Source organism: Erinaceus europaeus, chromosome 7, assembly GCF_950295315.1.
Source record: "Erinaceus europaeus chromosome 7, mEriEur2.1, whole genome shotgun sequence".
NCBI classification, from domain to species: Eukaryota; Metazoa; Chordata; class Mammalia; order Eulipotyphla; family Erinaceidae; genus Erinaceus; species Erinaceus europaeus.
This window is the reverse complement of record NC_080168.1, coordinates 566,577-594,525: the sequence shown is the minus strand read 5'-3', so window position 1 is coordinate 594,525 and position 27,949 is coordinate 566,577. Positions and strand designations below refer to the sequence as shown.

At 61.5% G+C, this 27,949-nt stretch overlaps 1 protein-coding gene across 1 annotated transcript in view; it reads left to right on the top strand.

Annotated features, from left to right (window-relative positions):
• Positions 1-4,666: 4,666 nt before the first annotated feature.
• Positions 4,667-27,949, top strand: part of PER2 (period circadian regulator 2) — a 37,110-nt gene continuing 13,827 nt past the window's right edge. Inside the window, exons 1-13 of the mRNA XM_060193385.1 lie at positions 4,667-4,800; positions 9,047-9,232; positions 12,012-12,166; positions 13,051-13,172; positions 13,495-13,696; positions 18,891-18,942; positions 20,519-20,664; positions 21,423-21,501; positions 22,486-22,592; positions 23,629-23,782; positions 26,158-26,266; positions 26,729-26,860; positions 27,044-27,131. Of these exons, the coding sequence (XP_060049368.1) occupies positions 4,682-4,800; positions 9,047-9,232; positions 12,012-12,166; positions 13,051-13,172; positions 13,495-13,696; positions 18,891-18,942; positions 20,519-20,664; positions 21,423-21,501; positions 22,486-22,592; positions 23,629-23,782; positions 26,158-26,266; positions 26,729-26,860; positions 27,044-27,131 (1,651 nt within the window). The 5' untranslated portion in view covers positions 4,667-4,681. The remainder of the gene's footprint in view (positions 4,801-9,046; positions 9,233-12,011; positions 12,167-13,050; positions 13,173-13,494; positions 13,697-18,890; positions 18,943-20,518; positions 20,665-21,422; positions 21,502-22,485; positions 22,593-23,628; positions 23,783-26,157; positions 26,267-26,728; positions 26,861-27,043; positions 27,132-27,949) is intronic.

Sequence of the window (27,949 nt, the reverse complement as noted above, 5' to 3'; positions counted from 1 at the left end):
GCTCTGGCTGATGGTGGTGCTGGGGATTGAACCAGGGGCCTCAGAGCCTCAGGCAGGAAAGGCTTTTGCTGAACCATCATGCTGTCTCCCCAGCCCCATTATTATTATTACTACTATTATGAATTATTAATTATTTGAACCAGAAAATACTCAGGTCTGGTGGTACTGGGCATTGAACCTGGGACCCCAAAGCCTCAGGCAGGACAGGTTTTTTTTTTTTTTTTTTGCCTCCAGGGTTATTGCTGGGGCTCGGTGCCTGCACTACGAATCCACTGCTCCTGGAGGCTATTTTTTCCCATATTGTTGCCCTTGTTGTTGTGCTTGTTGTAGTTATTTATTGTTGTTGTTATTGATGTCGTTGTTGGATAGGACAGAGAGAAATGGAGAGAGGAGGGGAAGACAGAGAGGGGGAGAGAAAGACAGACACCTGCAGACCTGCTTCACTGCCTGTGAAGCGACTCCCCTGCAGGTGGGGAGCCGGGGGCTCAAACCGGGATCCTTCCACTTGTCCTTGCACTTTGCGCCACGTGCGCTTAACCTGCTGCGCTACCGCCCGACTCCCCAGTCTTTTTTTTTTCCAGACAAGAAGCAGTTTATTGGTGAGGAGACACTTGGGTTGTGGCTGCAGGGTCTTGGGGCTTCCCTTCCTCCCTTTATTCCAGTCTCCCAGCCAGCCAGGCTCTGAGTGTCCACTTGGGCTTAATATCCGGAGCGGAGGCCGTGAGCATCCAGGGGTCAGGGTGGAGGGCAGGTAAGGGTGCGCCAGGGTGCCGATCATAAGGGCGTGTTCAGTGGCCGGCAGCTGGGTACTGCTTCTAGGCAGGACAGTGCTCTGCAGATCCCTGTGCTGTCCCCCAGCTTCACACACATGCCTTGTGGAACAAGCTGGTCCCTCCCCAGGGGTTGTCAGGCAGGCGGCTGCTCCAACCCCAGGCAGAAGGCACCCCACACACACCCAGTGGAGTGGAAGCCAGAAACCAGGCCAGCAAACAAACACCCCCACCACCACCCCCCCCCCAACACACACACTCCCTGCTCCTCCTCAGCCCCATTGTCCCAGCCCCAACAGAGGCCAGGAGATAAAGGAGCCCCTCACCCCCTGCCAGCCCAGCCCCTCCTCCGCAGGCCCCCACAGAGACCCCACAAAGGCCAGCAAGTGGGTCAGATTTTCTGTGCCTGCAGGGGCGGGAGAGACGCAGACACAGACACACACTCATACCACACCCACCTGCCACTCCCGGCCGCTGGCCTGGATTCCTGGTGACCTGAATTTGGGGGTGAGGACACAGAAGTGGGGGGACACAAAGCTAGTGGGTGGAAGCAGCTGGGGGCCGGTGCTCCTTTCAGAGTGTGGGTCCCCAGAGCCCCAGGGCTGAGAGGGGCAAGACCCCAACTCCACTGGGCGCCAGGGACCCCGTGAGTGCGCAGGTTCCTCCTCCCTCCCCAACCCCACCCCCACCCCACCAGCCCCTCTGTCATGGGGACCCACCCTGCTTGCCCGGGACAGTCATCTCAGCCCTTTATAGGGTCCTCCGTCCCCAACACAGCCATGGGGCAGGGTGTCTCTCTCTTTCTCTGTCATTTCTGGGACTCCACCATTTGAATGTTCTGATAGAGACACACAGAGACAGAGGGAGAGGGGGAGGGAGGAAGAGAGAGAGAGAGAGAGAGACCACAGCACCAAAGCTCCCCTTGTGTGGTGTGTGAGGAGGTCTCGCACACACAGGGCAAAGCAGACACTCTCCCGGCTGAGCTATCCACCGGCCCGGCCCCATCCCCTTCTTTGCACCCATCCTGTCTCAGGGCCATCTGGGAATGACTGTCACACCCCAGGCAGCCTGGGGGAGTAAAGCCAAGGCCAACAACACCCCCCACTCCAAATTTTTCTTCCTTTTTAATTTTTACTTATTTATTGCCTCCAGGGTTATTGCTGGGGCTCAGTGCCTGCACTGCAAATCCACTGCTCCTGGAGGCTATTTTTTTCCCTTCTGTTGCCCTTGTTGTTTATCATTATTATTATTGTTGTTGTTGCTGTCATTGCATAGGACAGAGAGAAATGGAGAGAGGAGGGGAAGACAGAGAAGGGGAGAGAAAGACAGACACCTGCAGACCTGCTGCACCGCTCATGAAGCAACCCTCCTGCAGGTGGGGAGCCGGGGGCTCGAACCGGGATCCTTATGCCGATCCTTGAGCTTTGTGCCTTGCGCCATGCATGCTTAACCTGCTCCACTACCACCCGGCCCCCTCTTTTTAGTTAAGTAATTAATTTATTTATGTATATGTTTATTTTATTGTCTCCAGGGTTATCAGCACTATGAATTCACCACTCCCAGCTGCCCTTTTTCCCTTTTTTTCTATTTTATTGAATAGGACAGAGAGAAATCGAGAGGGGAGAGGGAGATAGAGAGGGAGAGAAAGGGGGCCAGAAGATGGCACACCTGGTTAAGTGCACATAGTACTATGCAGAAGGATCTGGGTTCAAGCCCTTGTGCTCCCCACCTCTCCCTCTCTATCCCCTCCCCCCACAATTTCTCTCTGTCCTATCAAAAAAAAAAAAGAGAGAGAGAAAATGGCCTCCAGGAGCAGTGGATTTACAGTGCTAACACTGAGCCCCAGCAATCACCCTGGAGGCAAAAAAGAAAGTCAGAGAGAAAGGGAAGGAGCACCCCTGCCTCACCACTCATGAAGCCTCCCCCCTGCAGGTTGGGAGTGAGGGCTTGAACCCAGGACATTGCATACACAATGACCCCATGTGGTGACACCCCAGCGCCTGCCTGTGGGCAGAGATCGCTGACCCAGAGCAAGATTCTTTTTTTTTTTTTTTCCTCCAGGGTTATCACTGGGGTTCGGTGCCTTCTCTATGAATCCACTGCTCCTGGAGGCTTTTTTTTTTTTCCATTTTGTTGCCCTTGTTGTTGTCATTATTGTTATTGTTGCCATTGATGTTGTTGTTGGACAGGACAGAGAGAAATGGAGAGAGGAGGGGAAGACAGAGAGGGGGAGAGAAAGACAGACACCTGCAGACCTGCTTCACTGCCTGTGAAGCGACTCCCCTGCAGGTGGGGAGCCGGGGGCTCCAACCGGGATCCTTACGCCTGTCCTGGTCTTTGGGCCATCTTCATTTTTTGGGGTCTAACAGGAGGCTGGGGAATGTAGGGGGGTCCACTGGGCCAAGCGGAGGGAGAGGACACTGGGTGGAGGTGAGGTGTACCACACATATTCTGGGGAGCCGTGAAACTGTGCCCGCTATTTTTTCTGATTTCCCAAAAAATATATATTTCAATTTTTTAAACAAATAACGAGGGGCTAGAAAGTAGCTTCGGCACAGTGGGGTTAGGGGCAGGGGTGGTAGCGGTAGTGCAGCAGGTTAAGCACACATGACGTGAAGCAAGGACCCGCGCATAAACATCCCGGTTCAAGCACCAGGCTCCCCACCTGCAGGGGAGTCGCTTCACAGGCGGTGAGGCAGGTCTGCAGGTGTCTGTCTTTCTCTCCCCCTCTCTGTCTTCCCCTCCTCTCTCCATTTCTCTCTGTCCTATCCAAAAAAATTGAAGAAAAAAAAAAAGACCACAGGAGCAGTGGATTGGTAGTACTGGCACCAAGCCTCAGCAATAACCCTGGAGGCCTAAATAAATAAGTAAATGATTTTTTTTTTTTTGAAGTAGCTTACTTGCACTGCTTGCACGGGGCCATGAATAAGACCCTGGGTTTGAACCCTGGCAGCACATGGGAAAAAGATGGGCAAGGGGCTGCTTCTTGGGCGGTGCAGCAATTTTGTGGTGACACCCCCACCCCAGGCTCCCCGACATCGCAAGTGTCCGCTCCCTTGGCACCCTCTGCCCAGACACACGCATAGGAAATGAACTGAAAAAAGAATTAATTGCAAAAATAAGGTCGGAGCCTGGCCACTGGATAGAGATGTGTGCACGCCAGCCTCCCGGTGCTGGGATACCGGCTCTTCCTCTCTCACTCACTAGTAGTAAACATCTGAAAACAGCACTAAAAATAAAATCAGATTAAACTGTCAAAGTAAGATGTAAAAAGCAAAAAGCAAATTGAAAAATCCCTAAGAATTAAAATGCACTAAAGTCAAAATAAACAGAAGGGCCTGGGCAAGCTGTCCTGCTGGTGCGTGAATGAATCAAGAAAGAAAGGAAGGAAGAAAGGAAAGGAAGGAAGAAAGGAAGGAAAGAAGGAAAGAAAGAAAGACAGACAGACAGAAAGAAGGAAAGAAATAAGGAAAGAAAGAAAGAAAGAAAGAAAGAGAGAAAGAAAGAAAGAAAGAAAGAAAGAAAGAAAGAAAGAAAGAAAGAAAGAAAGAAAGAAAGAAAGAAAGAAAGAAAGAAAGAAAGGAAAGAGGAAGAAAGAAAGAGGAAGAAAGAAAAAGAAGGGAAGAATGAGTGAATGAATGAATGGTGGCGTAACCCTGGTGAATGAACGCGAGGCTTGAATGGAGGCCGCGCGAGCACCGCCCCCACCCACTGAATGGCAGGTGCCCGGCCGGAAGTGGGCGTGGCCATGGCGCGAGCCGGGTGCCCGCTTTTCATTGAGAGCCGCGGCTGCGATCGTGGGGTTCCACGTGAGTCTTATGTAAAGCGAGTGGCGGGCGCTGCAGCCAATAGACGCGCGGAGCTGGCCGGCCCCGCCCCCGAGGTATGCAGATGAGGCGGCGGCCTGGCCAATGGCTGGCAGCGGGGGCGGGCCCGCGGCGCGGTCACGTTTCCCGCTATGTGACAGCGGGCGGCCCGGGGACAACGGGGACTCAGCCATCGTGGCCCGGACGCACCGCAGGGGCGCGCGGTGAGTGCTCGCGCGGGGCGCCGGCCGCAGGCCCCCGGTACCTGACCTTTGGACCGGGCCGAGTCGGGTCCTCGGGGACTGGCGGGCCGCGCCGACCGGGGTCCCCACGGGCTGGAGCCGACGGGTAAGCCCCCAACCGGCCCGCGGGCGACGGGGTCCCCGGGGCGTCCCCGCGGAGCTGCCACCCGACGGCCTTTGTCTGCTGGACCGTCCCGACGGGCCGGCCTGGGGGAGGGAGCTCCGGCGCCCTGGGGTCCCCGCACCCCTGCGGGCTCCCTGCTGGGCGATGACGCCCCCCCCCCCCCTGCACCCAGAGGTGCCCGCCCGCTCTGCTGGAGGCCGTGGACACCCGCGGGGTGCCGGGGCGCTTCCGGTTCTGCAGGAGGAGAAGCGGGGCCGGGAGGGGCATCCTGTGGCGCTGGAGCCACGGGGGGGGGGGGGTGCCCCACTGGTCGCCTTCCCTTCCCGGGCCGCGCCAGAGCAGCTGGGGGACAGTTCCCTGGAGGGGTGGGCTTCTGGGGTGGGCTACTGGGGTGGGCTACTCGGGGTGGGCTACTCGGGGTGGGCTACTCGGGGTGGGCTTCTGGGGTGGGCTACTCGGGGGTGGGCTTCTGGGGTGGGCTACTTGGGGGTGGGCTTCTGGGTGTGGGCTTCTGGGGTGGGCTACTGGGGTGGGCTACTCGGGGGTGGGCTTCTGGGGTAGGATTCTGGGGGTGGGCTACTCGGGGGTGGGCTTCTGGGGTAGGTTTCTGGGGGTGGGCTTCTGGGGTGGGCTACTTGAGGGTGGGCTACTTGGGGGTGGGCTTCTGGGTGTGGGCTTCTGGGGTGGGCTACTCGGGGATGGGCTACTCGGGGGTGGGCTTCTGGGGTAGGATTCTGGGGGTGGGCTTCTGGGGTAGGTTTCTGGGGGTGGGCTTCTGGGGTGGGCTACTCGGGGGGGTGGGCTTCTGGGGGTGGGCTTCTGGGGTGGGCTACTTGTGGGTGGGCTACTTGAGGGTGGGCTACTGGGGTGGGCTTCTGGGGGTGGGCTTCTGGGGTGCGCTTCTGTGTGGGCTTCTGGGGTGGGCTACTCGGGGGTGGGCTTCTGGGGTGCGCTTCGGGGGTGGGCTACTTGGGGGGTGGGCTACTCGGGGGTGGGCTACTCGGGGGGTGGGCCCAATCATAACATGCGAGGTCAAAGCCGGGTTGACGCTCGCAGGGGTCTGTGATGAGGTGTTTGTTCTTTACCTCAGCTGACTGCCAACTCTGTTTCCAAGAGTCTGGAACAGAGAAGTTCAGTGTAGGCGTAGGCGTGTCTGATCCAGGTGAAAACCTGCGTCCAGCAGGTGCGTGGCCGGGAGCCGCTGTGTGACAGACCGGTGCAGGGGGGGTGCCGTGGGTGTTTGCACTCACTGTCCTCTTGTGTGATTCACCCGCACTTTCTGTGCTGGGTGCCAGCCGCCCACCCCTGGGTGACTCATGCCCCCCCACCTCGCTTCCTCAACAGGGAAGACCAGCTGCTGCCCGCCCGCCCGCCCATCCTCAAGGCCCTGGGCTCCTGGGAGCATCTTCCTGGGCAGGGGACATGCTGATCCCCCCTGCTGCTGTTCTTTGCTGAAAAGCAGGGTACCCCCACCCCTGCCCCCAGGTCCCCGAGGTCTTGGCCGAAACAGAGAGGTGACTGGGGACTCCCATAGTGGCCGGGCAGAAATGCCACTCTCCAGGCCACACGAGTGGCATGTGTGCCCCCACCCCAGCCCTTAACATGGGCCGTCATGGCTGGGCAGGCCTGGAGGGGCCCCTCCCTGCCCACCACCCGGCCACCTGGACACACTCAGAGCAAGGTCAGAGCAGTCAGGGCCAGGGGTCAAGGTCAAGCCCCATCTGAGCACCGTGGCAGGGGGGCAGAGCCTGGGGGCAGCGATCTCCCGTGGGCACACGTTCCTAGGGGTCCCCAGGGTGCCAGGCGAGCTCTGCATTCTGTGGCCTTTCTGCCCAAGCCGGGTCCCCAGGACTGGCCTGCCCTCCTCCATCGCGTCCTCTCTGCTCCCCGCGGCTCAGTTGCCATGGAGATGCGTTCGTTTGGCAGGGCAAACACTGTCAGGGCTGTGGAGTCTGAAGCAGGAAGCAGGAGTCTGTGCCTTTCAAATGCCGGGGCTGCTTCCGTTTCCACACACGGCCCTTCAGCCGTGGCATCGGAGGCCGGTTCTGGTGCCCACGGAGATCTGTACTCACCCGCGAGATAGCTTGCCTGGGAGGGCTCCAGCCTTGCTGTGTGTGGCCTGTGCTTGAGCCCCCGGCTCCACATGGCAGCCCTACAGGGCTGGAAGCAGTTTCCACGTTATCTCGCTTTCTCTCCCCCTCTCTTGCTGTCTCTGTCTTTCTGCCTTTCTCTTACCTTCTTTTTCTCTCCATCTCCTTCTCCCTCTTTCTCTATCTTTTCCTCTGTCTCCTTCTCCCCCCTTTCAATCTCCTCTCTCTCTCTCTCCCTCCCTCTCTCTCTCTCTTCCCCTCGCTCTCCCTTTATCTCCCCCATCTCTCCTTCCCTCTCTGTCTCCTTCTCCTCCTTCTTTCAGTCTCCTCTCTCTGTCTCTCTCTGTATGTGTGTCATTTCCTCTCTCTGTCTCTGCCTCCTCCCTCTGTCTATGTGGCTTTCTCTCCCTCTTTCTCCTCGCCCTCTCTCTGTCTCTCTCCCTCTCTCTCTTCATCTCCTTCTCTCCTTCTCTCTCCCTTCCCCCCTTGTTCTTTCCGTCTCTCTTTCTCCCCTCCACTCTCTGTCACTGTCCTTTTCTCTCCCTCTCCCTCTTTCTGTCTGGAAAAAAATAATTTCTTTTTTTAAAATATTTATTTATTTTCCCTTTTGTTGCCCTTGTTGTCTTTTTATTGTTGCTGTAGTTATTATTATTGTTGTTATTGATGTCATCGTTGTTAGGACAGAGAGAAATGGAGAGAGGAGGGGTAGACAGAGAGGGGGAGAGAAAGACAGACACCTGCAGGCCTGCTTCACCGCCTGTGCAGCGACTCCCCTGCAGGTGGGGAGCCGGGGCTCAAACCGGGATCCTTGCGCCTGTCTTTGCACTTTGCGCCATGTGCGCTTCACCCACTGCGCTACCGCCCAACTCCCAAATAATTCATTCTTGCACTCTTGGGGAGCTGGGCTGGGGTGCTCCCCATCTTCGTGGGGGCCCCTGAGCCCCTGGGAGCTGAGAACGCAGCAGAGCACACCCGGTGAGCCCCATGAACCGGCCTCGCCCCGCTCCCCCTCCCCTCCTCCCAGCCCTTCTAGAATGATCCCAACACCAAGGGCACGGCAGGGCAGTTTCTGAATGGCTTCTGTCACCCAGCTGGCTCCCATGCTCTCGGGGATCCCCTTCTCTTTGGTCTGACCATTTTTGGGGAGCATGGAGGGACTGTGCCCACCAGCCGAGCTGTCCTTCTGGGGCCCTGGGGACTCCTTGGCCCTGTTTCTTGCCCTCCAGGGCCTGGCAGAGCCCAGGGTAGCCGGCATTCGGCTTCTGCCAGCCTGATCCAGTGGGGGGGGGGCCCTGGCACAGCTGGCGCTTTCTGGAACACGGGCATGTGCACTCGGTCCCCTGCAGGCTGATGCTGCCAAGCCCCAAGCGGAAAGCCTCGGGGTGCCCCGGGAAGCTCAGACCTCCCATGTGGGGGTACCAACCTGCCCTTCATACTCAGGCGAGGGACCTCAGGGTTGGCCCCTGGCACCACCGATGGCCCAGCTGAACCGCACTGTCAGCATGATGACAGATTTCAGGCTGCAGAATAGGCCCGGGTGGCTCATCCCCAGATGGGTGTCCCGTCCTGGAGATCTGTTCCTGTCCTCACCTCTCCACAGCCCCTCCCCGCACTGGGGCAGCTGCCATGCCCAGGCCCCAGGCTGCAGGGACCCTGGACTCTGCCCTCCCCAGACCTGTCTATCCCCAGGTCTTTCTGGCCCACAGCCTGATTTAGGTCTCTCCTGCCCACTGTCTCCTTTTGGGGTCTCCGCTGCCCACAGCCTGGCTTGGGGTCTCCCTGACCCACTATCCTGTTTGGGGTCTCCCTGCTCGTCTGATTTGGGGGTGTCCCTTGCCCAAAGTTTGGTTCCTGGGACCAATACACACAGCCTGATTTTGGGGGTCTCCTCCCCGGGCTTGTGCATGAGGGTGGGTGGTCACCTTCTGGCCAGTAGGGTTGGGTGAGGCGTAGGGGGTAGGGCTCAGCGGCCAATAACCCTAGGCCTTGGCTCTGACAACTGCTCCCTCCCCAGCCTCGAGGGAGCCAACATGAGTGCCTTTGCGGTCCTGCCCCCCAGCCCCCCGGAGCCCCTCCCAGAGGACGTGGACATGAGCAGTGGCTCCAGCGGGAACGAGGCCCATGAGACCGGCTCCCCCAACGGTGACCACAGTGACAAAGGGCTGCGGACGCTGGCGGAGGCTCCCGGAGGCCCCCACAGGTGGGTGCTCTCTCTGCAGGGCTCCATCTTGAACTCTTGAGATAGCTCACCTGGTGGGGCGCCTGCTTTGCTGCATGTGTGGCCCGGGTTCGAGCCCTGCCACCACCTGGGAGGTGCTGTGGCATGAGAGGAAGCTCCAGTACTGTGGGCCCCCTCTCTGTCTCTGGATGAAAGCAGTGGGAAATGCCCCAGCTTCACAGAACAATCAGTCAATCGAAACATAGCTCACCAGGTAGGGCAGACAGCATCATGGTTCTGCAAAGACACTCTCATGCCTGAGGCTCCAGAATCCCAGGTTCAATGCCCCGCGCCACCATAAGCCAGAGCCGAGCAGGGCTCTAGTTAAAAAGAGAGGTGGAGTGGAGGAGAAGGGGAGTAGCTCGCTCGGCACAGCTCTCGCGTCAGCACATACGAGGACCCGGGTCCGAGCTCTCCAGCACCGCGTGGCAGTGGCTGTGCAGGACAAGTCCCATGAGCCGTGGAGCTGTTTGCTGCCTCTTCTCCTCTCTGTCTCTTCCTTTTTTAACTTTCTTTTTGCCACCAGGGATGTCACTGAGGCTCAGTGTCTGCCAACAAATGCACTGCTCCTGGTGGCTGTTTCCCTTTATTTTGTATTCACTTTTTATTAGACAGGACAGAGACATTGAGAAGGGAGAAGAAGACACAGAGACGCCTGCAGCCCTGCTCCACCACTGCTGAAGCTTCCCCCAACTGGTGGAACACAGGCTGGAACCTGAGACCACTGATTCTAGTTATTGTTCCTTTTTATTCTTTTTCTTAAGTATCTATTTATTTATTTATTAGGTAGAGACAGCCTGAAATCAAGAGAGAAGCAGGAGAGAGACAGAGAGACCCCTGCAGCCCTGCTTCACCACTTGTGAAGCTTCCCCCTGCAGGTGGGGACGGGGTGGGGAGGGCTTGAACCCGGGTCCTTACACATTGTAACGTGCGCTCAACCAGGTGCACCACCATCTGACCCCATTTTCCCTTTTTATTCTTACGATATTAGTTTCTTAGATTTTATTTTGTAAATATTTGTTTGCTAGGGCAGAGAGAAGTCACGAAGGGAGGGGAGAGAGGGAGAGAGATGCCTGCAGATGTGCTCCACTGCTCAGGACGTTCCCCCTGCAGGTGGGGAGCGGGGGCAGGGCTCGTCTTTGCACTTGGTGGTGTGTGCACTTAAACTCTCTCTCTCTCTCTCTTTCTGAAATTGAAAAGAAAACAGGTTCCAGGAGCAGCAAAATTGTACCGGCACAAAGGCCTCTGATGCAAATCATTGTAAAGCCAGTGAGGGCCCTGTTCGCCTGGGCTGCCGGAGCTGTGCAGAGGCCTGGCCTCCCTCCTGGAGGCGCTCTGCGTGCCGGAGGGCCGGGCCAGCAGATGCATCCTTCGTGGAGTCAGTAGATCTCGGGAGGCCTGGGTGGGGACGGGGCCATGGAGAGCTTCCCGCCCACGGCTGAGTGCTGGGAGTGAATCTGCCTCCTGCTAGCCCACAGCCCGGCTTTGGGGTCTCATTGTGGGGCCTTTCTGCCCACAGCCTGGCTTGGGGTCCCTCCTAGTCACGGCCTGGCTTGGGGTCCCTCCTAGTCACAGCCTGGCTTGGGAGTCCCTCCTAGTCACGGCCTGGCTTGGGGTCCCTCTTAGTCACGGCCTGGCTTGGGGTCCCTCCTAGTCACGGCCTGGCTTGGGGTCCCTCCTAGTCACGGCCTGGCTTGGGGTCCCTCTTAGTCACGGCCTGGCTTGGGGTCCCTCCTAGTCACGGCCTGGCTTGGGGTCCCTCCTAGTCACGGCCTGGCTTGGGGTCCCTCCTAGTCACGGCCTGGCTTGGGGTCCCTCCTAGTCACGGCCTGGCTTGGGGTCCCTCCTAGTCACGGCCTGGCTTGGGGTCCCTCCTAGTCACGGCCTGGCTTGGGGTCCCTCCTAGTCACGGCCTGGCTTGGGGTCCCTCCTAGTCACGGCCTGGCTTGGGGTCTCTTCTGCCCGAGCATTACCTTCTGGCTCTGCCTTAAACACAGAAGGTGACTCATTAAGGAGACAGACAGACAGAGAGAGACAGAGAGTGCTGGAACACCGCTCTGACTCTGAACACGCAGTACCGAGGATCAAACTGGGGACGTTGTGCTCGCAAGTCAGGCCCTGCACCGGCTGTGCAGACTCCTGGGCCGGCTGATGGTCCTTATAGTCTGTGCATCTTTCTCAGTGAGGGAGAGGGAGGAGGGGCAGGAGCCAGGCGTCCGGCTAGCTGCTGGGGACCTCAGGTCTGCGGCCCGAGCTGCTGCACTGGGCCGCTGGGCCAGGGTTCTGATCTGAAGCCCACATTCTAAGAGTTTTAGAGTCAGTGCAGGGAGTCGGGCGGTAGTGCAGCGGGTTAAGTGCACGTGGTGCAAAGCGCAAGGACCAGCACGAGGATCCCAGTTCAAGCCCCCGGCTCCCCACCTGCAGGGGAGTCACCTCCCAGGCGGTGAAGCAGGTCTGCAGGTGTCTGTCTTTCTCTCCCCCTCTCTGTCTTCCCCTCCTCTCTCCATTTCTCTCTGTCCTATCCAACAACGACGACAACAACAATAATAACTACAACAATAAAACAACAAGGGCAACAAAAGAAATAAAATAAACAAATATATTTTTTTAAAAAGTCAGTGCAGAGCCATGAGCCAGCCTCCCGGCCTCTTTTGTTTTTAACTCTTTGTTTGACAGAGAGGGAGCAACAGCTGGGACAGGGGGCTCGGGGATGGCAGGGTCCTCGGGGAGCTCCAGCGAGACGCCTTTCCTAAACCCGCAGCGGCGAGCCGTCGGCCAGGGCGGGGACACGCAGAGAGCTGCTTCGGACACTGCGGGAGCTGAAGCTGCAGCTCCCGGCAGACAGGAAGGCCCAGGGCGGAGCGGGCACACTGGCCACCCTGCAGTATGCCCTGTGCAGTGTGCGGCGAGTCCGGGGTAGGTGGGGGCGCCACGAGATGGGGTACCACGAGATGCCCTGTGCAGTGGGCGGCAAGTCCGGGGTAGGGGGTGGTACCCCGAGATGGGGTACCATGAGATGCCCTGTGCAGTGTGTGGTGAGTCCGGGGTAGGTGAGGTACCGTGAGATGCCCTGCGCAGTGTGTGGTGAGTCTGGGGTAGGTGAGGTACCACGAGATGCCCTGCGCAGTGTGTGGTGAGCCCGGGGTAGGTGAGGTACCACGAGATGCCCTGCGCAGTGTGTGGTGAGCCCGGGGTAGGTGAGGTACCACGAGATGCCCTGTGCAGTGTGTGGTGAGTCCGGGGTAGGTGGGGGCGCCACGAGATGGGGTACCGTGAGATGGGGTACCGTGAGATGGCATACCACGAGATGCCCTGTGCAGTGGGCGGCAAGTCCGGGGTAGGGGGTGGTACCCCGAGATGGGGTACCATGAGATGCCCTGTGCAGTGTGTGGTGAGTCCCGGGTAGGTGAGGTACCGTGAGATGCCCTGCGCAGTGTGTGGTGAGCCTGGGGTAGGTGGGGTACCCCGAGATGCCCTGCGCAGTGTGTGGTGAGCCCGGGGTAGGTGGGGTACCCCGAGATGCCCTGCGCAGTGTGTGGTGAGCTCGGGGTAGGTGGGGTTACCACGAGGTGGGGCACAGGGACCCCGGACCACAGCTGGGGGTGAAAGGAGGCAACCTGCTCCCTAGTGCCATCCATGGTGGGTGCTCCATGTGGGCTCGAACCCAGGGCCTAGTGCTAGATGCGGTGTGTGTGCTACTGGGTAGCCTCTCACCGCTGTGTCCTGTGGTGGTCTCTGTGGTCCCTGTCCTGAGAAGGCAGCAACCCAGGGTGACTCAGGACCCCCATGCCCTCCTACAGCCAGTGAGGAGTACTACCAGCCGCAGCTGCCGGGGGGCAGCGTCCTGGGCGCTGCCTGTGTGCCCACCTACACCCTGGGGGAGATGAAGCAGGCTGCCTCGGAGCAGCTTCTGGACAACGTGGTATGTGGCCCCGGGCGGGCAGGGCCTCAGCCCGGTTGTTGGGCGGTGGAGGGGGGCAGGAGGTAAATGGGGTGGGAGGAGTTGTGCAGCCCCGGGGCAGAGGAGAGGGATGGGGGTGTGGGCTTAAGGCCAAGGGCCAGGCGAGCAGAGAGCAAGCCCCCCGCCTCGCACCCGGGACGACGGAGCCTGCACTTCAGCTGCCTCTCTGCTCCAGAAATGGCCCAGTGGAGCCCGGGTTTGACGGGGAGCAGAGAGGGGCTTCAGTGTTTGAGCCTGTTCTCTGCCTGCCCTCCTGGGGCTCTCACGGCGCCCGTGCCCCCAGGACATGTTCGCGGCGGCCGTGTCCCTGGTGAGCGGACGAGCCCTGTTCGTGTCTGGCCAGGCCGCCTCCACCCTGGGCTGTGGCCCCGACGCCCTCCTGGAGACCAAGTTCACGGAGCTGCTGGCACCCCACGACGTGGGCCATTTCCACAGCTGCACCGCCCCCTTCCAGCTGCCGCCCTGGAGCCTCCATGGGGTCGATGGTGAGCGCCCAGGGCCCTGGGCCCCCCCTTGCAGAGTCCCCGAGACCCCTCCACCCCGCAGCGTAGAGGTAAAAGGCCAGTTGAGGACCTAGAGACCCCAGGCTGCACGCGGGCAGTGGCCAGGACGTTCATAGCAGAGCACAGGTACCTGAGGGCCGCAAAGACAGCTCGCCTGGCAGTGTGCCACTGTGCCGTGACAGGACGGGCGTGAGCCTGCCCCCAGGGCTCAGGGCTGCAGGGGCTCTCCCTCTGTCTTTTCCTTTTTAAAACTATATTAATTTATTATTGCACTGAGACAGAAATTGAGAGAGTGGGGGGGAGATTAAGAGGGAGAGAAAAAGAGACCCCTGCAGCCCTGCTTTGCCACATGTGAAGCATCTGCCCTGCAGGTGGGGGGCGGGGACTTGAACCCGGGTCCTTGTGCACTATGACAGGTGTGCCATTCATTGCCTGGCCCGTCTCTCTCTTTCTTTTTTATATGATCGAACTCACAATTAGGTTTTATAATAATAATCACATTTTTACTTGTATTTTTACCTAGGTGTCCTGATTTATGGTTCTAAATAATCAAATTATCATTAGCACTGTCTGTCTCTTTTTATCTGAAAAAACAAAAACAGAAACCAGCCCACATGGTGAAGTCCTAGTGGTAAGAAAAGAAATCTAGTGGGGTCGGGTGGTGGCGCAGTGGGTTGAGCGCAGGTGGTGCAAAGCGCGGGGACTAGCATAAGGATCCCGGTTCGAGCCCCCGGCTCCCCACCTGCAGGGGAGTCGCTTCACAGGTGGTGAAACAGGTCTGCAGGTGTCTTTCTTTCTTTCTTTCTTTCTTTCTTTCTTTCTTTCTCTCTGTCTTCCTCTCTTCTCTCCATTTCTCTCTGTCCTATCCAACAACAAATGACATCAACAGTAATAACCACAAGAGGCTACAACAACAGCAACAAAAGGGGAGAAAAATGGTCTCCAGGAGCAGTGGATTCATGGTGCAGGCACTGAGCCCAGCAATAACCCTGGAGGCAAAAAAAAAAAAAAAAAGGAAAAGAGAAAGAGAATGTAGGAGGAATTTTCAATATCTTAGAAATGCTTATTTTCTTCTGATATTCTTCTTTTTTTTTATTACGAGGGATACAGCTCCACACAGTTCCCACCACCAGAACTCTGTATCCCACCCCCTCCCCTGACAGCTTTCCCATTCTCTATCCATCTGGGAGCATGGACCCAGGGTCACTGTGGGATGCAGAAGGTGGAAGGTCTGGCTTCTGTAACTGCTTCCCCGCTGAACATGGGTGTTGACAGGTGGATCCATACTCCCAGCCTGTCTCTCTCTTTCCCTAGTGGGGCAGGGCTCTGGGGAAGCGGAGCTCCAGGACACATGAGTGGGGTCTTCAGTCCAGGGAAGTCTGGTTGGCATCCTGATGGCATCTGGAACCTGGTGGCTGAAAAGAGAGTTAACATACGAAGCCAAACAAATTGTTGACCAATCATGGACCTAAAGGCTGGGATAGTGCAGATGAAGAGGTGGGGGGGTCCTCCATTTTACAGTTATTTATTTATTTATTTACTTGTTTGTTTGAAAGAGAAGGGAGAAACACAGACACACATGCAGCTGGGGCTCCAGCTCAGGACCTGGGGGGTGGGGGGGTGAGGCCAGTGTTTGACCCACTGTGTCTCCGCCAGGCCACAGAAGTTTGATTTTTGTTTTGTTGTTTAAAAATTTATTGACTTCAACAATATTTATACCCCTTTCCCATATCAGGGAGCTACTCTCCTCCCTGATCCAGCTTTCTGGTCCTTTTTCCCGCCATGACATCATCTCCCCAGACAATAACTTGGATCTGCTTGCATATCAGATGTCAGACTCAGGGGAAAAAAAAAACTAGTATAGCCACAGGCACTTTGGAGGATAACTAAAATCTGCCTACTAGCTATCTAAATGGAGGACCCCCCCCAACTCTTCATCTGCACTATTCCAGCCTTTAGGTTCATGATTGGTCAACAACTTGTTTGGCTTTGTATGTTAACTGTCTTCTCAGCCACCAGGTTCCAGATGCCAGCATGATGCCAACCAGACTTCCCTGGACAGACAACCCCACCAATGTGTCCTGGAGCCCTGCTTCCCCAGAGCCCTTCCCCACTAGGAAAAGAGAGAGGCAGACTGGGAGTACGGATCCACCTGTCAACGCCCATGTTCAGCGGGGAAGCAATGACAGAAGCCAGACCTTCCACCTTCTGCATCCCACAATGACCCTGGGTCCATGCTCCCAGAGGGATAGAGAATGGGAAAGCTGTCAGGGGAGGGGATGGGATACAGATTTCTGGTGGTGGTAAATGTATTTCTCTTATCCTGTGATTTTGTCAGTGTTTCCTCTTTATAAATAAAAAATTATTGACTAGTGGAGAAGAGAGGAAGGAGAGAAAGAGAGAAGCACGGCATCATATGGCAAAGTGCTGAGAGAGGAGACACCCACAGCCCTGCCCACCCTCCATGGGCTCCCTGGGTGCTGTGCAGGGTGCTGAGAGAGGAGACACCCCACAGCCCTGCCCACCCTCCATGGGCTCCCTGGGTGCTATGCAGGGTGCTGAGAGAGGAGACACCCCACAGCCCTGCCCACCCTCCATGGGCTCCCTGGGTGCTGTGCCTGGTGCTGAGAGAGGAGAGACCCCACAGCCCTGCCCACCCTCCATGGGCTCCCTGGGTGCTGTGCAGGGTGCTGAGAGAGGAGACACCCCACAGCCCTGCCCACCCTCCATGGGGCTCCCTGGGTGCTGTGCAGGGTGCTGAGAGAGGAGAGACCCCACAGCCCTGCCCACCCTCCATGGGGCTCCCTGGGTGCTGTGCAGGGTGCTGAGAGAGGAGACACCCCACAGCCCTGCCCACCCTCCATGGGCTCCCTGGGTGCTGTGCAGGGTGCTGAGAGAGGAGAGACCCCACAGCCCTGCCCACCCTCCATGGGCTCCCTGGGTGCTGTGCCTGGTGCTGAGAGAGGAGACACCCCACAGCCCTGCCCACCCTCCATGGGCTCCCTGGGTGCTGTCCATGGTGCTGAGAGAGGAGACACCCCACAGCCCTGCCAACCCTCCATGGGCTCCCTGGGTGCTGTGCCTGGTGCTGAGAGAGGAGACACCCCACAGCCCTGCCCACCCTCCATGGGCTCCCTGGGTGCTGTGCAGGGTGCTGAGAGAGGAGACACCCACAGCCCTGCCCACCCTCCATGGGCTCCCTGGGTGCTGTGCAGGGTGCTGAGAGAGGAGAGACCCCACAGCCCTGCCCACCCTCCATGGGCTCCCTGGGTGCTGTGCAGGGTGCTGAGAGAGGAGACACCCCACAGCCCTGCCCACCCTCCATGGGGCTCCCTGGGTGCTGTGCAGGGTGCTGAGAGAGGAGAGACCCCACAGCCCTGCCCACCCTCCATGGGGCTCCCTGGGTGCTGTGCAGGGTGCTGAGAGAGGAGACACCCCACAGCCCTGCCCACCCTCCATGGGCTCCCTGGGTGCTGTGCAGGGTGCTGAGAGAGGAGAGACCCCACAGCCCTGCCCACCCTCCATGGGCTCCCTGGGTGCTGTGCCTGGTGCTGAGAGAGGAGACACCCCACAGCCCTGCCCACCCTCCATGGGCTCCCTGGGTGCTGTCCATGGTGCTGAGAGAGGAGACACCCCACAGCCCTGCCAACCCTCCATGGGCTCCCTGGGTGCTGTGCCTGGTGCTGAGAGAGGAGACACCCCACAGCCCTGCCCACCCTCCATGGGCTCCCTGGGTGCTGTGCAGGGTGCTGAGAGAGGAGACACCCACAGCCCTGCCCACCCTCCATGGGCTCCCTGGGTGCTGTCCATGGTGCTGAGAGAGGAGAGACCCCACAGCCCTGCCCAACCTCCATGGGCTCCCTGGGTGCTGTGCCTGGTGCTGAGAGAGGAGAGACCCCACAGCCCTGCCCACCCTCCATGGGCTCCCTGGGTGCTGTGCAGGGTGCTGAGAGAGGAGACACCCACAGCCCTGCCCACCCTCCATGGGCTCCCTGGGTGCTGTCCATGGTGCTGAGAGAGGAGAGACCCCACAGCCCTGCCCACCCTCCATGGGCTCCCTGGGTGCTGTCCATGGTGCTGAGAGAGGAGAGACCCCACAGCCCTGCCCACCCTCCATAGGCTCCCTGGGTGCTGTGCCTGGTGCTGAGAGAGGAGAGACCCCACAGCCTGCCCACCCTCCATGGGCTCCCTGGGTGCTGTGCCTGGTGCTGAGAGAGGAGACGCCCCACAGCCCTGCCCACCCTCCATGGGCTCCCTGGGTGCTGTGCAGGGTGCTGAGAGAGGAGACACCCACAGCCCTGCCCACCCTCCATGGGCTCCCTGGGTGCTGTCCATGGTGCTGAGAGAGGAGAGACCCCACAGCCCTGCCCACCCTCCATGGGCTCCCTGGGTGCTGTCCATGGTGCTGAGAGAGGAGACACCCCACAGCCCTGCCCACCCTCCATGGGCTCCCTGGGTGCTGTGCCTGGTACTGAGAGAGGAGACACCCCACAGCCCTGCCCAACCTCCATGGGCTCCCTGGGTGCTGTCCATGGTGCTGAGAGAGGAGAGACCCCACAGCCCTGCCCACCCTCCATGGGCTCCCTGGGTGCTGTGCAGGGTGCTGAGAGAGGAGAGACCCCACAGCCCTGCCCACCCTCCATAGGCTCCCTGGGTGCTGTGCCTGGTGCTGAGAGAGGAGAGACCCCACAGCCTGCCCACCCTCCATGGGCTCCCTGGGTGCTGTGCCTGGTGCTGAGAGAGGAGAGACCCCACAGCCCTGCCCACCCTCCATGGGCTCCCTGGGTGCTGTGCAGGGTGCTGAGAGAGGAGAGACCCCACAGCCCTGCCCACCCTCCATGGGCTCCCTGGGTGCTGTGCCTGGTGCTGAGAGAGGAGACACCCCACAGCCCTGCCCACCCTCCATGGGCTCCCTGGGTGCTGTGCAGGGTGCTGAGAGAGGAGACACCCCACAGCCCTGCCCACCCTCCATGGGCTCCCTGGGTGCTGTGCAGGGTGCTGAGAGAGGAGAGACCCCACAGCCCTGCCCAGCCATCCCCTGGCAGCACATGAACTAGGGGTGTGAGTTCTCCCTCTGTGAGCTGTCAGCACCCACTGCTCGCTCTCCTGACAGAGGCTCAGGGTCGCTGTCCCCCCACTGCTGCACTGTCCCTCAGATGGTGACTCTCCCCCCCAGGGCCCCTCACTCGGGAACGCGCAAGGGAAAAGTCCTTCTTCTGCCGGGTCAGGTAGGCAGGACTCTGTACCCTTTGGTCAGAAGCGTTTGGGAATGGGGTGGGGCACTGTTGGTGAGACTCAGGTGCAGGAGCTCTCCGTTAAGTCCAGGGAACGCCTCTCTCACAGGCCACTCTCCTCTGTTTACCCACTGAGAGACAGAGACACTGAGAGACAGAGACACTGAGAGACAGAGACACTGAGAGACACAGACACTGAGAGACACAGACACTGAGACACAGACACTGAGAGACAGAGACACTGAGAGACAGAGACACTGAGAGACACAGACACTGAGAGACACAGACACTGAGAGACACAGACACTGAGAACAGAGACACTGAGAGACACAGACACTGAGAGACAGACACTGAGAGACACAGACACTGAGAGACACAGACACTGAGAGACACAGACACTGAGAGACAGACACTGAGAGACACAGACACTGAGAGACACAGACACTGAGAGACACAGACACTGAGAACAGAGACACTGAGAACAGAGACACTGAGAGACACAGACACTGAGAACAGAGACACTGAGAGACACAGACACTGAGAGACAGAGACACTGAGAGACACAGACACTGAGAGACACAGACACTGAGAACAGAGACACTGAGAGACAGACACTGAGAGACACAGACACTGAGAGACACAGACACTGAGAACAGACACTGAGAGACAGACACTGAGAGACAGAGACACTGAGAGACAGAGACACTGAGAGACAGAGACACTGAGAGACAGAGACACTGAGAGACTGAGACGCTGAGAGACAGAGATGCTGAGAGACAGAGATACTGAGAGACAGAGACACTGAGAGACACTGAGACAGAGACACACAGACACTGAGAGACACAGAACTAGAGCATCACTGGCTCCCTGGGGCCAAGGGGAAAGCCCAGGGCCTCTGGACCCACCTCCTCCTCACCCTCCCCTCCTCCCCTCCTTGCCCTTCCTCCCCCTTCCCCTCCTCCCTTCTCCTCCTCCCCCTCTCCTTCCCCTCCCCTTCCCCATTCCCCTCCTCCCTTCCCCTCCCCCTTCCCCTCCTCCCCCTCCTCCTTCTTGCTCCAGGGTTCTCCCTGGGGCCAGCGCCAGCCTTTCAGATCCACCAGTCCCAACAGCCTTTTTTTCCCTATTTCCCCCCATTTTCATCTCACCGCAACTGTTTGTGTTCTGACGTCAAGAGTGTGTCAGGCCCTGACACACCACCCGCAATGGCCTCCCCACACCGGCTTCTCATCTTTAGTTTAGAGAGAGAGCAGGAGACACCCTGCGCTATGTGTCCCCACCTGTGGAGCACCCTCTGCGGTGCAGCTACATGGTGCCCCCAGGGGTTCAGGAGCTCGAACCCGGGCCCCCTGTACCATCAGGCGCAGGTCATAGGGAAGTGTCTCTGACCCAAGATTGATTTATCAGCGGGAGAGCGAAACGCGTTGCTTTGAACTCTGGATACACTCTTGCAAGTCCTGCCTCCTCTTCCTGGGTCAGTGACAGGCCCTCTGGGGTCTAGGGGCTCCAAGCAGGTGTGGGGGAGAGGCCAGTGACCTTGGCCGGCCTCCCTCTGACATAGTCCCGTCCACAGCGTCGGGAAGAGCCAGGAGACGGGGCTCCACTACCTGCCCTTCCGCATGACACCGTACCTGGCCAAGGTCAGGGCGGCCCCGGGGGACGGGGAGAGCCCCCTGTGCTGCCTGCTGCTGGCCGAGAGGGTGCACTCAGGCTACGCGGGTAAGGGACCTGCCACCGCCACGGTCCAGCTCCACTTCCTCACTGGGCTCAACGTCCGGGCATTCATGTTTCCAGTTTCCCCTGTCCCTGGATTCATAGAGACTGAGGGAAGACAGAGAGACAACTGGGTGCTGTGGGTGCTGTGCAGGGTGCTGAGAGAGGAGACACCCCACAGTCCTGCCCACCCTCCATGGGCTCCCTGAGTGCTGTGCAGGGTGCTGAGAGAGGAGAGACCCCACAGCCCTGCCCACCCTCCATGGGCTCCCTGGGTGCTGTGCAGGGTGCTGAGAGAGGAGAGACCCCACAGCCCTGCCCACCCTCCATGGGCTCCCTGGGTGCTGTGCAGGGTGCTGAGAGAGGAGAGAACCCCACAGCCCTGCCCACCCTCCATGGGCTCCCTGGGTGCTGTGCAGGGTGCTGAGAGAGGAGAGACCCCACAGCCCTGCCCACCCTCCATGGGCTCCCTGGGTGCTGTGCAGGGTGCTGAGAGAGGAGACACCCCACAGTCCTGCCCACCCTCCATGGGCTCCCTGGGTGCTGTGCCTGGTGCTGAGAGAGGAGACACCCCACAGCCCTGCCCACCCTCCATGGCTCCCTGGGTGCTGTGCAGGGTGCTGAGAGAGGAGACACCCCACAGCCCTGCCCACCCTCCATGGGCTCCCTGGGTGCTGTGCCTGGTGCTGAGAGAGGAGAGACCTTCCCCCTGTGCAGTGCTGCCTCCTTTCATCAGTGGTTTGTCGTGAACCATGTGCTTTCAGCTCCTAGAATTCCTCCAGAAAAGAGAATTTTCACCACCACACACACACCAAACTGCCTGTTTCAGGATGTGGATGAGAGGTGAGGGCTCCGCTCATCCCTGGCCCCCACTCCACTCCACCCCCCAATCCCACCGCCACCCTGTGCAGGGGCCAGAAGCCCCCTGCCAGCCAGTCTGCTCAGGGGGGGCAGGGACTGCACAGGTGGGTGCTGGATCTTAGTTTGCTCCTCTGTGCTGGGTCTTCCTCTCCTCTGCACCCCTCATCCCTCCTGCTCCTCCCCGCCTCTCCTCCCTTTCTCCTGTTTTTTATTTTGTTTTGTTTCCCCAGAGCCCTGCTCAGCTCTGACTGATGGTGGTCTGGGGACTGAACCTGGGGCCTCGCGGCTTCAGACAGGAGTTTCTGCAGAACCCTGTGCTGTTGTGCTGTCTTCCTGACTACCCTCTTCCGTTCCTCTCCTCTCCCTTCCCTCCTTCCTCCTTTACCTGAGAGAGGGTCACCCATTGGTCCATCCACCCATCTGTTCTGTCCAAAATAAAAACGCAGAAGCTTGATCTGTGGACGTGAGGCTCGGGCAGGAGACAAAGGCACTCAGCAGGGAGCACGCGGACGGGCAGGAGGGAAGGGGGCCGGGAGGTGGGTTGTGCCCAGGGTCGCCTCTGGGAGAGCACCGACCAGGAGCAAGGCCAGCCCGGGCACAGCTCAGAAGCTTCTAGAAACAGCCTTTGCCCAGCAGAGCTTGGAAAAACGTCTCCAGGAGGCCATCAGAGGTGGGGGTGACCTAGCAGGGGGCATCATCAGATGGAGGGCAAGACACTGGGCAAGATGGGGGATGCGGGTCCTGACAGCTTCCAGGGAGAGTCAGAGCACCCAGAGTCCCCGGGATCACCGTGGGCGACATGGTGGCCACTGGAGGGCACCACCGCCGCAGCAAAGGCCCAGAAGGGGCCTTGGGTTTGAGTGGGTCTCAGTAAAGCCTGAACCAAGGAGGGTCGGACCCAGGGCCAGAGGCCGCCAGTGGCACCTGCTCCCGGGGCTGGTGCACAGTGATAGTGCTGTCTGGCAGGGCCGTCCCGCTGCTGGGCCACCTCCCGCAGGACTTGGTGGCGACACCCCTGCTGCTGCAGCTGCACCCTGGGGACCGGCCGCTCATGCTGGCGCTGCACCGCAGGGGTACGTCCTCCACTGCCCTCTGCCGACAGCCTCTGGGCCTGTCTGCACCATCTGCCCCCTGCCTGCACCCTCTGCCCTCTGCCTGCACCCTCTGCCCCTGCCTGCACCCTCTGCCCCCGGCCTGCACCCTCTGCCCCCGGCCTGCACCCTGTGCCCCTGGCCTGCACCCTCTGCCCCCTGCCTACACCCTCTGCCCCCGGCCTGCACCCTCTGCCCCCGGCCTGTACCCTCTGCCCCCGGCCTGCACCCTCTGCCCCCGGCCTGTACCCTCTGCCCCTGCCTGCACCCTCTGCCCCTGCCTGCACCCTCTGCCCCTGCCTGCACCCTCTGCCCTCTGCCTCCTGCCTGCACCCTCTACCCTCTCCCCCCGGCCTGCACCCTCTGCCCCTGCCTGCACCCTCTGCCCCCGGCCTGCACCCTCTGCCCCTGCCTGCACCCTCTGCCCCCGGCCTGCACCCTCTGCCCCTGCCTGCACCCTCTGCCCCCGGCCTGTACCCTCTGCCCCTGCCTGCACCCTCTGCCCCTGCCTGCACCCTCTGCCCTCTGCCCCCTGCCTGCACCCTCTGCCCTCTGCCCCCTGCCTGCACCCTCTGCCCTCTGCCCCCTGCCTGCACCCTCTGCCCTCTGCCCCGGCCTGCACCCTCTGCCCTCTGCCCCCTGCCTGCACCCTCTGCCCCTGCCTGCACCCTCTGCCCTCTGCCCCCTGCCTGCACCCTCTGCCCTCTGCCCCCTGCCTGCACCCTCTACCCTCTGCCCCGGCCTGCACCCTCTGCCCTCTCCCCTCTGCCTGCACCCCACTCACCCCTCTGGGTTCCCTTGGGGGTCTCTGGGTGCTCCTTCATCCTTCTCTCCATGTAGCCCCCATGGCAGGGGGCAGGGGGCAGGCCCGGCCCGGAGGGGCCCTGGCCAGGCCAGCGGGTGGACAGCACAGGCCCCATGTCTGCGAGGCGGGGGAGCCAGGACCCCCCCGGGGTGACTGAGACCAGGAGGGGCTGCGTCCTACCCCGCACCGGCCCCAGCCTGCCGTCCTCCCTAGTCCTCCGCTCCGGTGGGCAGCCCTTCGACTACTCCCCGCTCCGCTTCCGTGCCCGCAACGGCGAGTACGTGACGCTGGACACCAGCTGGTCCAGCTTCGTCAACCCCTGGAGCAGGAAGGTGGCCTTCATCATAGGCCGGCACCGCGTCCGCACGTGAGTGCGCCCCAAGGGGGGTGGGGGTGGGGGTGGGGGTGGGGGCTCAGGGAGGAGGAGCCCGGGGCTCAGGGAGGAGGGTCCGGGGCTCAGGGAGGAGGGTCCGGGGCTCAGGGAGGAGGAGTCCGGGGCTCAGGGAGGAGGGTCCGGGGCTCAGGGAGGAGGAGCCCGGGGCTCAGGGAGGAGGGTCCGGGGCTCAGGGAGGAGGGTCCGGGGCTCAGGGAGGAGGGTCCGGGGCTCAGGGAGGAGGAGCCCGGGGCTCAGGGAGGAGGGTCCGGGGCTCAGGGAGGAGGGTCCGGGGCTCAGGGAGGAGGGTCCGGGGCTCAGGGAGGAGGGTCCGGGGCTCAGGGAGGAGGGTCCGGGGCTCAGGGAGGAGGGTCCGGGGCTCAGGGAGGAGGGTCCGGTGCTCAGGGAGGAGGGTCCGGGCTCTGGGAGGAGGGTCCGGGGCTCAGGGAGGAGGGTCCGGGGCTCAGGGAGGAGGGTCCGGGCTCTGGGAGGAGGGTCCGGGGCTCAGGGAGGAGGGTCCGGGGCTCAGGGAGGAGGGTCCGGGGCTCAGGGAGGAGGAGCCCGGGGCTCAGGGAGGAGGGTCCGGGGCTCAGGGAGGAGGGTCCGGGGCTCAGGGAGGAGGGTCCGGGGCTCAGGGAGGAGGGTCCGGGGCTCAGGGAGGAGGGTCCGGGGCTCAGGGAGGAGGATCCGGGGCTCAGGGAGGAGGGTCCGGGCTCAGGGAGGAGGGTCCGGGCTCTGGGAGGAGGGTCCGGGCTCTGGGAGGAGGGTCCGGGGCTCAGGGTGAGGAGCCCGGGGCTCAGGGAGGAGGATCCGGGGCTCAGGGAGGAGGGTCCGGGGCTCAGGGAGGAGGGTCCGGGGCTCAGGGAGGAGGAGCCCGGGGCTCAGGGAGGAGGGTCCGGGCTCAGGGAGGAGGGTCCGGGGCTCAGGGTGGAGGGTCCGGGGCTCAGGGAGGAGGGTCCGGGCTCTGGGAGGAGGGTCCGGGGCTCAGGGAGGAGGGTCCGGGGCTCAGGGAGGAGGGTCCGGGGCTCAGGGAGGAGGGTCCGGGGCTCAGGGAGGAGGAGCCCGGGGCTCAGGGAGGAGGGTCCGGGGCTCAGGGAGGAGGGTCCGGGGCTCAGGGAGGAGGGTCCGGGCTCTGGGAGGAGGGTCCGGGCTCAGGGAGGAGGGTCCGGGGCTCAGGGAGGAGGAGCCCGGGGCTCAGGGAGGAGGGTCCGGGGCTCAGGGAGGAGGAGCCCGGGGCTCAGGGAGGAGGGTCCGGGGCTCAGGGAGGAGGGTCCGGGGCTCAGGGAGGAGGAGCCCGGGGCTCAGGGAGGAGGGTCCGGGGCTCAGGGAGGAGGGTCCGGGGCTCAGGGAGGAGGGTCCGGGGCTCAGGGAGGAGGGTCCGGGGCTCAGGGAGGAGGGTCCGGGGCTCAGGGAGGAGGAGCCTGGGGCTCAGGGAGGAGGGTCCGGGGCTCAGGGAGGAGGGTCCGGGCTCAGGGAGGAGGGTCCGGGGCTCAGGGAGGAGGGTCCGGGGCTCAGGGAGGAGGGTCCGGGGCTCAGGGAGGAGGGTCCGGGGCTCAGGGAGGAGGATCCGGGGCTCAGGGAGGAGGATCCGGGGCTCAGGGAGGAGGGTCCGGGCTCTGGGAGGAGGGTCCGGGGCTCAGGGAGGAGGAGCCCGGGGCTCAGGGAGGAGGGTCCGGGGCTCAGGGAGGAGGAGTCCGGGGCTCAGGGAGGAGGAGCCCGGGGCTCAGGGAGGAGGAGCCCGGGGCTCAGGGAGGAGGGTCCGGGGCTCAGGGAGGAGGGTCCGGGGCTCAGGGAGGAGGAGCCCGGGGCTCAGGGAGGAGGGTCCGGGGCTCAGGGAGGAGGGTCCGGGGCTCAGGGAGGAGGGTCCGGGGCTCAGGGAGGAGGGTCCGGGGCTCAGGGAGGCGGGGCCTGGGGCTCAGGGAGGAGGGTCCGGGGCTCAGGGAGGAGGGTCCGGGGCTCAGGGAGGAGGGTCCGGGGCTCAGGGAGGCGGGGCCTGGGGCTCAGGGAGGCGGGGCCTGGGGCTCAGGCAGGAGGGTCCAGGGCTCAGGGAGGCGGGGCCTGGGGCTCAGGGAGGCGGGGCCTGGGGCTCAGGGAGGCGGGGCCTGGGGCTCAGGCAGGAGGGTCCAGGGCTCAGGGAGGCGGGGCCTGGGGCTCAGGGAGGCGGGGCCTGGGGCTCAGGGAGGCGGGGCCTGGGGCTCAGGCAGGAGGGACCTGGGGCTCAGGGAGGCGGGGCCTGGGGCTTAGAGAGGCAGGGCCGGGGCTCAGGGAGGAGGGGCCAGTTTGCAGGGAAGAGGAGGGGCCAGTTTTCAGGGAGCAGGACAAGGTAGAGGCCTGCCCTGCAGGGGTGCAGGCTCACACCGGCTCCACAGGGGCCCCCTGAATGAAGATGTGTTCGCGGCGGTCCCCCCGGAGGAGGAGCCCGGCCTGCAGCCCAGCGTCCAGGAGCTCGCAGGGCAAATACACAGGCTGCTGCTGGAGGTACCCGAGGGATGGGCACTGACCCCCCACCCCATCCTGGGCACTGACCCCCCACCCCATCCTGGGCACTGACCCCCCACGCCATCCTGGTCACTGACCCCCCACCCCATCCTGGGCACTGACCCCCCACCCCATCCTGGGCACTGACCCCCCACCCCATCCTGGGCATTGATCCCTCACCCCATCCTGGGCACTGTCCTCCACCCCAAGGGGTTTGCTGAGGTTGACCTCAACCCAGGCTCAGGGGTTGTGGGGAGACCCCTCCCCAGTTGGGGACAGAAGTGAGGGAGCAGCAGGGGCCCCTGTGACTGGGGCCCAGACCCCACGGACAGCGTGACCACAGCCCACATGGAGGGTCGCTGGCCGCAGCCGGATGCTGAGGGAGAGAGTGAGGTCCCTAGTGGGCCCCCCAGGACGGCCCCAGACCCCCGCGGGCCCCCCTCACCATGCGCCCTGTCCCAGCCCATCCCCCACAGCGGCTCCAGTGGCTACGGGAGTCTGGGCAGCAGCGGCTCCCAGGACCAGCGCACGAGCCAGGCCTCCTCCAGCGACAGCAACGGTCTGGAGGATGCCCGCCGGACCCCTGCCCGGGCCGTACGTCCTCCGCACCCCTCTGCTCCAGGGCCCTCTCCCGTGCGAGCCCCACGCACCCATCTCCCCGCTGCCCTCAGAGTCTGAGACTGGCTCTGTGCGGCAGCTCTGGGTCACCCAGCTTCCCTCACGGGGCCAGGAACTGGGGTCCCCGACTGGAGCCCTGTCACTTTGGGTCCCTTCCAGGGACCGCGCAGACACAGAAGCCGGGTGAAGCTGCCAGGCCGCTGTTCCCACAACTCCGGGGAGGAGAGGGAGGCAGCCACCGCCACGGGTGAGGGGTTGCCCCCGGACTGGGCGGGCGAGGGGACTGGGCAGGTGAGGGGGCTGGAGCCGTGTCCCCAGGGCGGCAAGGTGGCCTGCTGGGGCTAACTGGGGCAGCACCCTGCACAGCACCGACGGAGCCCGCCGGTGGATGGGGCTGTGCTGTCTGTCTCTCTCTGTCTGTCTCTCTAAACAGCGGGAGGAAGAGGTAGGCCTGGCGGACACTCAACTGCATCACAGGCTGAGAGAGATCTGAACGGAAACATCAAGTCGGGAGTCGGGCGGCAGCGCAGTGGGCTAAGCGCATGTGGCGCAAGCGCAAGGACCGGCGTAAGATCCCGGTTCAAGCCCCCGGCTCCCCACCTGCAGGGGTCGCAAAAAAGAAAACAGCACGTCTTGGGGACTCGGTGGTGGCACCGGGCTGAGTACACACATTATAGCGTGCAGGGACCCAGGTTCAAGACCCTGTTCCCACCTGCAGGGGGAAGCTTCACAAGTGGTTCCAGCAGGGCTGCAGGCATCTCTCTGTCTCCCTCTCAATTTCTCTCTGTCTTTACCCAATCAATCAATCAATCAATCAATAAATGAACAACTCAGGGAGCGGGCACTAGCTCGGCCAGCAGAGCACACACACCCGGCCCCCGTGTAGGAGCACCAGGCTGGGGAGATTCATTAGGCACAGTTAAGAGCTGTCTCTCCTCTCTCTCTCTCTTTCCCTATCCTCTCCCTCTCTCCTCTCTCCCTCTCCCTCTCCTCTCTCTCTCTCCCTCTCCATCTCTCTCTCTCCCTCTTTCTCTCCCTCTCCCTCTCCTCTTCCTCTCCTCTCCC